This window comes from Xenopus laevis, chromosome 5L, assembly GCF_017654675.1.
Source record: "Xenopus laevis strain J_2021 chromosome 5L, Xenopus_laevis_v10.1, whole genome shotgun sequence".
In the NCBI taxonomy this organism is placed as follows: domain Eukaryota; kingdom Metazoa; phylum Chordata; class Amphibia; order Anura; family Pipidae; genus Xenopus; species Xenopus laevis.
The window spans coordinates 21,911,227-21,925,268 of NC_054379.1; the positions used below are offsets into that span (position 1 = coordinate 21,911,227).

At 40.1% G+C, this 14,042-nt stretch overlaps 1 protein-coding gene across 2 annotated transcripts in view; it reads right to left on the reverse strand.

Moving 5' to 3' along the window:
* LOC108716513 (disheveled-associated activator of morphogenesis 2) overlaps positions 1 to 14,042 on the reverse strand; it is a 145,535-nt gene that overhangs the window by 11,162 nt on the left and 120,331 nt on the right. For both annotated transcript variants that reach the window (XM_018262697.2, XM_018262698.2), the window contains exons 21-24: positions 12,679 to 12,847; positions 11,425 to 11,532; positions 10,100 to 10,160; positions 4,166 to 4,297 (exon numbers count right to left, since the gene is read on the reverse strand). In XM_018262697.2, the coding sequence (XP_018118186.1) occupies positions 4,166 to 4,297; positions 10,100 to 10,160; positions 11,425 to 11,532; positions 12,679 to 12,847 (470 nt within the window). The remainder of the gene's footprint in view (positions 1 to 4,165; positions 4,298 to 10,099; positions 10,161 to 11,424; positions 11,533 to 12,678; positions 12,848 to 14,042) is intronic.

Consider the following 14,042-nt stretch of genomic DNA (forward strand, 5'->3'; position numbering starts at 1 on the left):
ATCTTGCCTACCCCTAACATCTTACCTTGTCTCCATCTTACCCTAATGTCATATCCTACCCTACTACACCACTATATATATAGGGGTTACTCTTTTAAGTCCCTTAAAGATGTCTATAGCAAGAGGCTACTATGATGGCTATGAAAACTGGTCTCCGGTTAGATTTTTATTTAATGGCTCATGTATTAAAATGTAATAAAATCATGGCCAACTGCAAAGTTGCTAAGATTATTTCTATTTATAATGTGCTAAAGATAAACATTCCCTTTAAGTTCCAGGCATAACAGTATAAAATGAAGCATAAGAAGACGCTAATTACGCAGTTTTTTTCCTTTTCGTCAATTAATCTTTTGCATCTCTCCTGGGGCCCTTTGCACTACTTAAATTCACTTTGTAAGTTCATAAAAAACCTAAAAACTGCCAAGAGAGTGATTTTATTACATTTCTGTAGCATTAAAATTCTCCTAAAAAGCAGAAAGTTCGGTAAATTACCATTGCCCGTTTGTTCAGCGTATGTGGCCCAATTTCTATATATAAAGTGCTGAGCAAATAAACACGCCGCCTGCTCTTTTACAAGTCTGCCTCTGTGTGATTGGCTGATATTAAGGCCAACGCAAAAAAAATCAAAGTTATGGGGAAAAGGTATTGAAACTGGCCTCTCCCACTGCCAGTTATACGTACTCTGAAAAAATTGACATTAAGGCCAAGAACATCCTGATTGGCTGCAGCCTGTGCTTATAAAGTGCTTTTTATGAGCCTTAGATTTCCTGATTGGCCAAAACGAAAGCCTAACAGTACTTTTATGGCAGTGCTACATCCTGATTGTCCAGACCTCTAGGATTCCTGTGTGAAGCTGGTAATGACATTTTATATTTTAGAAACATTGAAGTTTTTCCTTTCATTGCTACAGTATTGCCTGGGATGTGTTTCCCTTCATAAAGCAAAAGCCTTTTTATACAAAATAAACAATAGTATTTTAGCAGTAAGATTATTATATTACACATTTTAGAGATTTCACCAATTTTGCAATACACTCCCACAATTAACATTTTCACCTGCCAGAACAAATGCCAATTCCTAATATTAGTTGACAGTTAATACAAAGAAGTATATGTCCCTGCTAAGCTTTACACCCTGCTCTACATCTTTAGATGGGCATCAGAGGACTTTGGGTGACATATTTATGCATTTCAATGGACGGGTACGTTAGGTTTTATGTGCAAATTACTGACTGTGGGTGACAGACCTGTTACTGTAGGGGACTTAAATTAGGGTGACTACTGAAAAATGTGGGTGAGTTGACACGTCTCTAACCTCTTGTGTGTATCGGCTCAACCACCCGGCTGTGCTGTTGGAAGCGATTTAGAAATGATCTCTTCCCTGGCACGTTTCATTCTATATGTCAATGCCAAAATCTTCTCTTTCCCCGTTTCGCCCTGCCAGATTCCTACTAAACCCACGACTCGGATCAGCGCTGTTTGTTTGGAGTTCTTTAAAGAGGAAAGTCCAAACAGGTGGATGTGCGTCAGTTTCTGCTAACTGCTTTGAAGATTCCATTACCGTAGCAACACAAGAGTTTGTAGGCAATATCACATGATGGGGTCAGCAGTTCTCCAAGTTCTTACATGGGTGGAAAATAAATGATGGATGAACGACATTGCTTAAGCCTTTGCCAGTGCAAATAGAGCACGGATCTGACATTCTCCCACATGAAATGCAAGGCCAAGTTATATCTTAAATTCTAATACTATTTGTGCATTCCATGTAAGATGCCATTACAGTGTTTAAGTCACTCTCCACTGCTTGAATTATGGACTCGCCGACTCTCAATCTTAAACTTCCATTATAGTGTTCTAGTCCCACCTATTGCTTGAGTTATAGACTCTTTGCCCCACTCCTGCTTTATTTATACACTCCTTGTCCCTTACCCTGTAAGATTTCATCACAGTATTCTAGTCCTACTCACTGCTTGAGTTACAGACACCATATACCTTCACCTGTAAGCTTCCATTAGAGTATTCAATTTCAACCCACTGCTTGAGTCACAGACTCCATACACCTCTGCCTGTAAGCATCCATCAGAGTATTCTATTCCCACCCACTGCTTGAGTCACAGACTCTACTGTCTCCATCTTGCCCTACTGTTGCATATTGTCCTACTGTCACCACCTTTCCATACTCTTGTAATTTTGCCCAACTGTCTCCATCTTACCCTACTATCTACATCTTGCTCTTCTGTCTCTATCCTGCCCTACTGCTACCATCTTGCCCTGTTACCTCAATTGTATTTTACAGTCACCTACTCTACACTAACCAACTGCATAACAAAATCTGATTGCGAGGGTCATCTACATCTATGATTTACTTCCTCTTTAATCCATAGCATGTAGTTACCTGTATAGAAGCCCAGAGCTGTACACCATATACATTTCCTAACCACACATGATACACATCTAGTTCCACAAGACATTTACTAATCTGTGTCTTTCCTTTTCTCTGGGGATGTTAAACAGCTAATCCCCCCATTTGGGTCCTCCCTGATGTCCTTATTTATAGTATGAGAGCAAAACATACACAGACACAAGCTTCTTTGAGCAGCTTCAGACAGAGACCCCATTCAGCAATCACAGTCCCGCTACTGTGGGCGTGGGAAGGAAAATTGCTAGCTAAGCAATTTGGGGTTTGCCGAAAATTCCCTCAGCAAATTAAATGAAATTGGAATGAAGGCAATTAGCTGAGCTCAGATAGTACCCACTTCTTCTGTTCCTTTAGCTTAGGCTGCTGGTGGGCTCCCATGCTGCAAATTACTGCTTGGGGTGTTGAGCGTTCTAGTTGGACAGAATCTGTAAGGCTGTGGAACTGCTACAACTGCTCATACATTTTATTTAAAGGAGAAGGAAAGGTTAAAACTAAGTAAGCCTTATCAGAAAGGGCAACCTAAATATACTAGTAAACCCTCAAAGTAATGCTGCTCTGAGTCCCCTGTCAAAAGAAACACCACATTTCTTTCCTTCTATTGTGTACTCATGGGCTTCTGTATCAGACTTCCTGTTTTCATCTTAAACCTCATTGGCCGTGGGCGTGAGCATGCTCAGTTTGCTCGTCTTCCCCCCCTCCCTTCTCTACTGTAATCTGAGCCCAGAGCAGGGAGAGACTCAGGCAGGAAGTGATGTCACACATTAATACTGCAGCTGCTATCCTAAACAAACAGAGAGTTTCTAGAGCTTTTTACTCAGGTATGGTAAAACATTCTACAGAATAAATATAGCATTCTAGCTTGCACTATTGCAGCTAATCTATTGGCAATCAAATGCCTCCGTAGCTTTCCTTCTCCTTTAAGAAGTAGAAATTACAAACCCAAAACAGAAACTTATTGCAATAGGTTAAAGGGAACTAAACCCCCTCACTTTTTAAACATCCTGACCCCTGCTCATACACCCACCTCAAGCTACTTTAAAGTGACTTCCAAAAGAGTTCCTGTTCCCCTGTGAGTGATGGGGGTTGACTGCAACCATGTTTGGCTCTCTCCCATCTCGTGCCATGCTTATTGCAGATCAGGAGCATGTGTATTGGAAGCCAGGACTATATGTTCTTGCTCATTTATCAGCACCAGAAGTGGCTTTGCTGCTTTGGTCACCACCAACCCACCAAAGCAGCATTTTGAAAACCAGGAAGCCTGGGTTCCACAACATGTTGAAACCTGGCAAAATACTCCCCAACACAAATTCATTTATGCACTTTATGTGCCATCAGCTGAAGGGCATTTCATAATATCTATACTTCAACAATACACTTCAAACATGGCCACTTTGCTCAAACCCATATCTTGTGTTTAGTGTTCCCTGTATGTCATTGGTGACTGGAAGCCCCCATTGATCTTCCTGATTTATATATATATATATATATATATTGTTATTCCCTGCCTTTATTTCACAGCATAAAGTAATATGTTGGCATGGTATGAATTTAAACTGCACCCCCTGCTGACCACTGAAGTTGCCCAAATAAAGCTAATATCTTATTTTGTGAAGATGATTATGTATCAGAGTGTTGATGGTGTGAAGGCTGTTCTTATATAGGAGATAAAGCCCACATGTAGGTATTATCTCATATTAGGCTAATGTGAGAAATGGACTTAAAACTTTCTTTGCTCAGGTTCTCCTACCTTATCTCGTGCTTCACTAAGCAAGTCTTCCAGTTCTGAGACGCTGAAGCTCGCCACGGTGATGAAGTCGCTCATGACTGGCACAAAACGGTCTCCTGGCTCTCTGTATTGGCGCTTCTGATAATCAAGTTCCTAGGGGATGAGATACGTAACATGAATTCACAATAACAGAAGCTTAACATGAACTCATGCATTTGGCCTATTACCCATTTTGGATCTGTGGCACATTCTCTGTCAAACCATAAACTGTCTACAGTATAAACCTGCCAAACCCTGAACAGTCAACTCTTGCTGTAGCAGCTACCTGCATAACCAGTGAACATTCCGGTGGAGAAGAAAGGACCACTAACCCCCTATATCCAAATTAAATGCTTTGAAAAATATCAATTTCTTGCCTATACTGTATATATATCTACATGGGGTGACAGCTTTGCCCCAAGAAAAGAAACTTTGGCTAGGGAATGAGTCAGTGTGAACCTTTAAAGCTTGAAGTTTTTCCCCATTCAAAGTTCTTAATAAATTAAAGATTGAGAATAAATGTGTTAGATAGTGAGGGTTGGTGCTATAGTAGGTAGTTAATCTCCATATATTATACTGTGTTAGTATTCCTAGTGGGACCTCTGTAGAACAAATCTTTTTATTAAAAAACATGGGTGTTTAATTACATTTAGAAGCAAACACATGGAAAATGTTTCTCCTCTTTAAAGCAAGTGTTAATGCCCCTTGACTGACTTGGGTGTCCTCACAGCCGGCCGAAGTGAATATGAAACATATGCCCATACACCCAACAGCTTGGTATGACTCGCTTTAATTGAACAATCACACATCACAAATTATGAGAAAAGAAATGTAATGTAAATGTACAAGCTGCAGAAGAAATCCAGATTGGAAAAAGAAACTGAGAATGTCAAGCCCCGCCATTTAGAGCCAACGTCTGACAGTTACAGAAACCTCCAAAACACCATATTTCATTTAACACGTATTTAACAATATCTAAAGCAGTTCCAGTGGTACGCTGACAGCAACATGGCTCCGAACCACAACTTCAAACCCTATTACGTTATTTACACATAGAGGTATCAGCTGCCTCTTGTTGACTTTTCATACCACTTTCGCCTTTCAGCAATCACGTCCTCCATATTGTTTTAATTAAAATGAAATTATAGCCAAGTTAGGGCTTCCTGGTAATTATAATGACATCATATTGCGGGTTTGGGAGCAGATGGAATAACAGCCTGTGGTTTACCTTGCTTAATGAACGTTCAAGTACAATTTAATTAGATTCAGAATTCAAAATTCTTACTAAGAGACGACAGATCCCACTTCTTCAACGTGGATTTGGCAACACGCCGGGTATTGGCTATAGAACCACTTTGGTGCAACAAACAAATGTGATTGATCTAGTAAATCTTTTGTGTTTTAGAGATTTTTAATGCATTCTGCCCTTAAAGGCAGCATTGCGGCTCCTTTATTGGCCCCAATGAAGCACTGCAAGTGCCAATTTTGCACTGAAACAAGGGAATATACAAGGTAACTTTGTCCAAAATGTGACCAGTTAAAATACCGGATCTTAAATTTTAGGCATATTGAGAGTTTTAATAAGAGCCTAATAGAAATCATAGAATGAACCAGTAGCGATAGATTCAGAGAAACATATGGTGCTCATCCCATGAATTTTCTAGGCAAACGTTGGTTCCACTCGTCAGATTCAGAAATGTAAGATCTGAACTTGGAAACGGACATTTATTATTAAATTTGAAATGAATTTTGAATAGAATGAATTTAAAGGGCTCAAGAGCAAGAGCACTAAGGGACACTCCTTAGTGCTCATTCATAGGAGCACTTATGCCTGGGGGTCTGGCTGTACTGTGCAACTAATGGCAGATGAAAAATCTGGTGAAAGGTGCATAGCATAATTTTGAGGGATGCAAGCCAGCCTTGCCATAGAGCAGGTGGACGGTACAGGGCCCCATAAGTACTGCATTCACTGTATGAATTATGCACACGTTAAGGAACTGGTAGGGTCTAAGAGCATAATACTCCTGACCCACATGAAAACAACACTGCCACCTACTGTATTTATGGATCCTACACAGGGCTCTGTACACCAAAACGGAAGGGAGCAAATAAAGATTACGCCCATTTTTTGTACTTTGCAGCCTGCCCCACCCCCAATGTCTTAATGTTTTTAGCTAGTAAATCTAGTCACTTGGTTAAAGGTTGCTTGATTTAAAACATATTTAATTTTACTGCTTCTGGTCCATTTGAGCAAATATTGCTTAGAGTCATTGGTAGGCAAAGCCGACTGGGCGCCCTAGGCAACCTGCGTACATGCGTGCGTGCACCACAATGTAGGTGCAAGAAGGGGGAGCGGAGGAGCAGTTTGGGGCAGGGGAGGGAGGGATGGACAGAGGAGGGAGGGACAGCAGAGTGAGAGAAGGAGGGGCAGTGGAGCGAGGGACAGAGGGGGTAGGCGAGACCTGCAGAGGGGAGTGAATCAGGACTAGGGGTAGGCAGAAGAATCTTAAACAGTCATCTGCCCAGCACCCCCACAGCGTTACACCCAAGGCAGGTGCCTCTTCTGTCTATGCATATGAGTAAGTGCCCCAACAGGCACGAAACGCGCCAGGCCTTCACCTGTATGTCCCTTTAAATGGTTTGAAGTTTTAATTATACTTTTACATTATTTTGGAGAAAAACGCACAATTTTTTGGTGCCTCTTCTGCAGGGCCAGAACTAGGGGTAGGCAGAGGAGGCAGCTGCCTAGGGCACAACGATTGAGGGGCGATGGGCAGCTACCTCTTCTGCCTACCCCTAGACCTGGCTGCGCTCATCTAACAGCATTTATGCACGATGCAGGGGATGCACACAATACACATGTGCATTCGCCAATGTCACCACACATCTGCGAACGAGCTACAGGGGAAGGAGGGCGAGCTGGCCAGCAGGGTTGCCTAGGGCGCCCAGCCATCCTGGCCCGCCTCTGCTCTTCTGTCTACCCCAAGTTCCGGCCCTGCCAGCTTATAACATTGTTCCCATAATGGGTCCTTGTGAGGCTGGGAGCTCAGGACACTAGACTAAATCTTGGGGATAGTTATGAAATGGTGAAAATAATAATATGATAATAATATAAGAACAGCACAAAACTAAACTGGTGGCCCAAACACTCTTTAATGAGCCGTCTATGTTCTTGTTTCCTGTTCCATTTCCCACTGAATGTGTTACAGAGTACACGTCCTAATAGCCCCTTAATTGGTCTGGTGCCTGCAGAGCTCGGACCCTCTAAATGAAGCCATTCATTTCTTTTGCCTTCTAATGTGAAGTGAATAGGCTGCGACCAGCCGTTAAAATTAAATTAATATTGTCAGTTCTTCACTTTTCATTCATTTTCAATATTGTAATTATTACAGTATGTCTGTAAGCGGCCTTCTGCTGTATCTGTGGCTATAATTATATAGTCATTCCATGTTGTCTGTCTCAGAGAGACATAATTTAAATTGTCATAGTATTAAGTCATTTCCAAGCTGTTTGGCCTCTACGTCTTAATACAGAATTGGGGACAGCAAGCGGAAGGGTGAATTGCGAGAGAAGGTAGAGTCTAAAAACTCAGGAGAAATTCTAATATACTTACAATCGCCGTTATACCTTATAATACATGAGTGATACTCAGAGTTCCATGTATAACTCAGCCTGCAGTCTTGTGCCTTTATATGGTCACAGAACCCCTCAGTGACTTCTAATATCGTTATCATTTAAAGTAGGGGGTACATTATCCCTTTTATACATGAGTGATACTCAGAGTTCCCTGTATAACTCAGCCTGCAGCCTTGTGCCTTTATATGGTCACAGAACAACCCCTCAGTGACTTCTAATATCCTTATCATTTACAGTAGGGGGTACATTATCCCTTATAATACATGAGTGATACTCGGCGTTCCCTGTATAACTCAGCCTGCAGCCTTGTGCCTTTATATGGTCACAAAACCCCTCAGTGACTTCTAATATCCTTATCATTTAAAGTAGGGGGTACATTATCCCTTATAATACATGAGTGATACTCAGAGTTCCCTGTATAACTCAGCCTGCAGCCTTGTGCCTTTATATGGTCACAGAACCCCTCGTTGACTTCTGATATCCTTATAATTTACAGCAGAGTTACATTATCCTTTATAATACATGAGTTCCCTGACCTTGTATCTTGGTCAGCCTCTATGAGCACATGTTACAAGTTCAGTATATAATATACAGAATGGACACTATAGGATACAGAACTTCAGAGCTTCACACCTCACACTGACTTTGTCTAAATCTAAATCCTCCAGCACATTAGGGAAAACAATGGACTCGTTGTGTGGGCGCATGGAGAGAGCTGCCTCTTGTTTTCCCCTCATATTAAGACCTCAGGTTTAGCAGCACGATACCAAGTAATATAAAACAGACCCAGCTATTACTGGCAACCGACACAGGGAACAATTTAAGAAAGCAGTTCTGCAAAATTATGGTCATTTCTGAGGGGACTGGCCCAATGACAAAATTCCTCACTCCTGAGATGAGTTTTTATTCTGTTACCTGTTGCTCTGCCTTCTCTGTTGCCTTTTTTTATATTTGAACAAAAATCCAATGAAAGATCGCACACTCTGGCTCAAATAAAGAATATTTATCACATAAAAAAGGGGTTACAAAATAAATACCAAAATAAATATCATCATTAAGGCTAATGATGATATTTATTTTCATATTTATTATGGTATTTTTTTGTAACCCCCTTTTTGTATGTAATAAATATTCTTTATTTGAGCCAGAGTGTGCAATTTGATTTTTGTTCATGTTAATTTTGGAGACTCACACGAGGAGCCTCCCGTGGATTAGCACTTTGGATTTATTCCCTGGGTGTGCACCTCCTAACTTTATATTTTCATTCAACTTTTTTATATATAGCAGCAGTTCTCCTTTAAGAAACAATAGCAAAAGCCCCTACTCAACTTGTGATTGTGAAAGAGAATTGGATTTCATCATGAAATAAAATTCTGTATTAAACACAAGTTTGCCAGTTGATGTGAATAACTGCAGAAATGAGACATCTCTTTTTACTGTGGTTGATCAGTACAAATATTTTCATTTGGCCGGAGGATAGAGAGTGCGGTAACCCAGTAGGAATAAAATATGGTCATAAGGGTTAATGACCGGGAACTGACTTTGCCAGCTGGGTTACCCCAAGTGCACACTCCGTATCCTCTGGCTTTAATGGGCTTTTCACAGAGAAGGTAAATATTTGCACTGTGAGTTCTACCCTGAGCCACCCCAGGGTACCAATAATCTCAGCTAACAGAACCTGGGGTCAGCTGTGGGATTGCATTACATCAAAAACTCAATCTAAGATACACCACAAAGGGAACATTTATTGTATATATATTAATGTAACAGAACTCAAGCCGTGAAGTTCTGCCGTGCCGCTCGCACATGAGGTCAAATAGACGTCAGACTTGTTCCTAATGGGTCAATATTCCCCACATGTAAATTGACAGGGATCTCAAAGGCAGTCAAGTGGAGTAAAAGATAAAGCTTTCCCCTCCAAGCAATCGAGGAACAGATGAGAGTTCACTTTACAATAAGCTTTTAGAGCACATGTTTTCACAGCTTTGCTTTTGATATAGAGACCTGCCTTAAGCTGTGTAGGTGGAATGCACCCCTACCTGCACCCACAACCACTATTTTTATCCACTTGGAGCCACAACAAAACCTTCTACTTTGATACTGATAAATGAAAGTAAGATCATTATAAAACCTATAAAACCAGAATGCTCATCCCACAGCACAGACCCACTGACATCCACAACCACAAATTTGAAGGTTTCAAACACCTGTCCACTACAATCTCAGATCCATCTATATTTATACAATTGAAGCTAAAAGCTAACAGATAATCATACTTACTGACTCTACAGCTCTCAGCCCATTCTTGATATTCCCAACTTCCTTTTCCAGTTCCACCAAGCTGATAATGAGAGAAATGGGTGAAGAATAAGGGTAGTGCAATCAATATTTTTGGACACAAGGGACACAAGAGGGGCATTCACAAAGTGCAAACAAAGCCCACAGTTTGGCCAGTTTTTTTCACTTAGCACACACACTGTATGGGGAATTGCTTACTTACAGTAGCTGCAGGCCTTGGCATTTCCTTTTGGAGTGCTTAGACCTGCAGTCTGTGCCTAGAAGTTACTGTGTGGGATGTGTTAGGCACGTTCTAGATTCTTAAAGGGAAGGCAGAGGGAGGCATGTACTCATCTTCTCCACTGACCCCCAATTTGCGTGTCATTCAAATAGGGAGTGGAAAACATGCGCAGGCAGATGGTAAGGACTGGGATGATCTTTTCAATCTGGTGCTCTGTGCAGAGAGCAACAAGAGCGCAAGCTCTGTTAAAATAAAACTAAGCGGGCATTACTCCCTCCTAAGATATCAGGGTTGCACAGACAATGCAACAGTTCATTGCTAGAAGCTTCACTGGAAGCTATTTGCAGCAAAACTCTTGGAAAATGTCTTTAATTATAGTGTAACTGTATTTATAATAACTGTAATTATAGTAACTGTCAAGAACCCAAGGGCCCAAATGAGTAGTAGATGTAGGATAGATAGCTGCAGGAAGAAAGAAAGAGTGGAAGATGGCAAGTGTAGTATTTCAAGACTGAGACTGTAAGACACAATGGAGAAAGTAGGGAAGACATTGACAGTAGGGCAAGATCTACACAGTATGGAAAGATGAAGACAGTAGAGAAATGTAGAGACAGTAGGACAAGATTAACACAACGGGGCAAGATGGAGACAGTAGGAAAAGATGAAGATGGAAAGGAAAGATAGATATAGTAGGGCAAGATGGAGACAGTAGGAAAAGAAGGAGACAGAAAGGAACGATAGATACGGTAGAACAAGATGGAGACAGTAGGAAAAGATGGAGATTATAGGAAAATATGGAGACAGAAGGAAAGATAGATATGGTAGGGCAATATGGAGACAGTAGGAAAGATGGAGACAGTAGGAAAAAATGGAGAAAGTAGGAAAAGATGGAGACAGTAGGAAAAGATGGAGAAAGTAGGAAAAGATGGAGAAAGTAGGAAAAGATGGAGACAGAATGGCAAGATGGTGCCAGTATCACTTTAGCTCTTTTATTATTTAATCTCTGTTTACATGTCAACAAACAATAATTGCAAAAGTCTAAACATAACAATAATGCCCCAAACTCCTCATTTAGCCCATGACTTACTTGACTTTAGCTGCATCTGTAAGATGCTGAAGCTCAGTCTGGATGTTCAGTATATCGGGGTAGGTCCTCTCAAATATCATTATTAAATAGTGCAACAGGGTTATGTTCCTGCAACAAAAGAACACTCACCATTTATAAAGATATAGTTTACAGGATATTTATTGCTCTTGTGTATATATAGATATATATAACCTACTGCAGCATGTAACATACTTTTCCTACCTGCCCAGAAATGGCAGCTCTTTGTACCATAGTGTTAGATATAAATCCATTATCACTATCATTTATTAGAAACCAGCAGGACTTTTGCTTGTAAGCCATACAGAAAGCTCAACCCAATGTGTATATTGTATGCTGGCTAAATATTTAGAGAAGAATACTATGCTAACATAGTTAATTAGATTAATAAGTACATACTTCCATCAAGTTAAACCCTTCCATAACACTCCATAACAGGGAAAGGCAAACACAATCCCCAGTGGCCCACTGCCAATTCAGCCTCCCAGGGAAGGAAAAAAAAATCCCTCCTGATCCCAAAATGGAAAACAGATTACTCTCCAGATAAATGACTACTGACTACTGAATGTTTAAGTCATCATTGTTATTATTACTACTGCCCTTTTTTGCTAGAAATGCTTTCAAACTATCGTTATAATATATAAATTATCACTTCTCTTGGTAAGAAATGAATTCATCTTATGCCCCTTACAAGTGATGGGCGAATTCATTTGATCAGACACTAATTTGCGTCGAATTTCCGAGTTTCGACACAAGCGAATTAATTCGCGAAACTGTGCCGCACAAAAAAATTATTCGGACACCCATTGACTTTAATGCATTTGGACCAAATAGTCACGAGTATAAAATTGTCGCTTACGTCAAAATGGAGGAACGTCAAAATTATTTTGACGCCCATTGACTTCGATGCGTTTCACAACGCAGAGTAAACATACTGCTCTTTCAGTAAAGAAACTCTATCGTAAGAAAATCTGCTTTTTCACCTGGACCAACTTTGTTGAAAAGGAATTACACATCCTGATGGGCATATTGTCAGCCTTACAAAGCATATGCTGGCATATATATATATATATATATATATATATATATATATATATATATATATATATATATATATATATATATATATATATATATATATGCAATTTTAGCTTGGCCATTCCTCAAAGTTTAATTTTGTTTAATATTAGGTTCTTTGCTGTTATAGAAAAGGCTCAATTTAGTAGAAACTCTTACCTATCGATGCTGGATTTGGTGTCTATTATCTTGTTTAAGCTTGCAACTTTGAATCCAAATGCATTGCCTCTTTGACCTTTGTTCATGTAATTTCCAAATGCCAAGACCACCTCGAAGAGCTGCTTTAGCCGCTTGCTTCGCATCAGCTCCTTGCATGCCAGCAATAGGGCTTAAAGGGATAGGAAAAAGGAAGTCAGGTTAAGAACAAGGATGCAGTTGGAGACAGGGGAACTGAGGTGGACAGGACAATGAACTCTGAGTATCACTCATGTATTATAAGGGATAATGTACCCCTACTGTAAATGATAAGTATATTAGAAGTCACTGAGGGGTTCTGTGACCATATAAAGGCACAAGGCTACAGGCTGAGTTATACAGGGAACTCTGAGTATCACTCATGTACAGTATTATAAGGGATAATGTACCCCCTACTGTAAATAACAAGGATATTAGAAGTCACTCAGGGGTTCTGTGACCATATAAAGGCACAAGGCTGCAGGATGAGTTATACAGGGAACACTGAGTATCACTCATGTATTATAAGGGATAATGTACCCCCTACTGTAAATGATAAGGATATTAGAAGTCACTGAGGGGTTCTCTGACCATCTAAAGTCACAAGGCTGCAGGCTGAGTTATACAGGGAACTCTGAGTATCACTCATGTATTATAAGGAATAATGTACCCCCCTACTGTAAATGATAAGGATATTAGAAGTCACTTAGGGGTTCTTTGACCATTTAAAGGCACAAGGCTGCAGGCTGAGTTATACAGGGAACTCTGAGTATCACTTGTGTATTATAAGGGATAATGTACCCCCTACTGTAAATTATAAGGATATTAGAAGTCACTGAGGGGTTCTGTGACCACTCATGTATTATAAGGGGATAATTTATCAACTACAGGTATTTGATCTATTATCCAGAATAATCCTAGGGACCTGGAGTTTTCCGGATAATGGATCTTTTTGTAATTTAGATCTTCATACCTTAAGTCTAATAGAAAATCATTTATACTTTAAATAAACACAACAGGCTAGTTTTTCTTCCAATTCGATTCATTATATCTTAGTTTGAAAAAGTGCAAGGTACTGTTTTATTATTAGAGTGAAAAAGGAAATTGTTTTTAAAAAAATGTGGATTATTTGGATAAAATTGAGTTTATGGGAGATGGCCTTTCTTTTGGAGCATTCCGGATAACAGGTTTCCAGATAACAGATCCCATACCTGTACTATAAATTATAATCAATGAGTAGTCACCAGGGAGTTCTGAAAAATGTGGCTTTTTATACTACATGTCATGGAATTCCCAGGAGGCTTCTAATACCCTAAACTTTTACAACAAGGTTATATATGATATAAGAG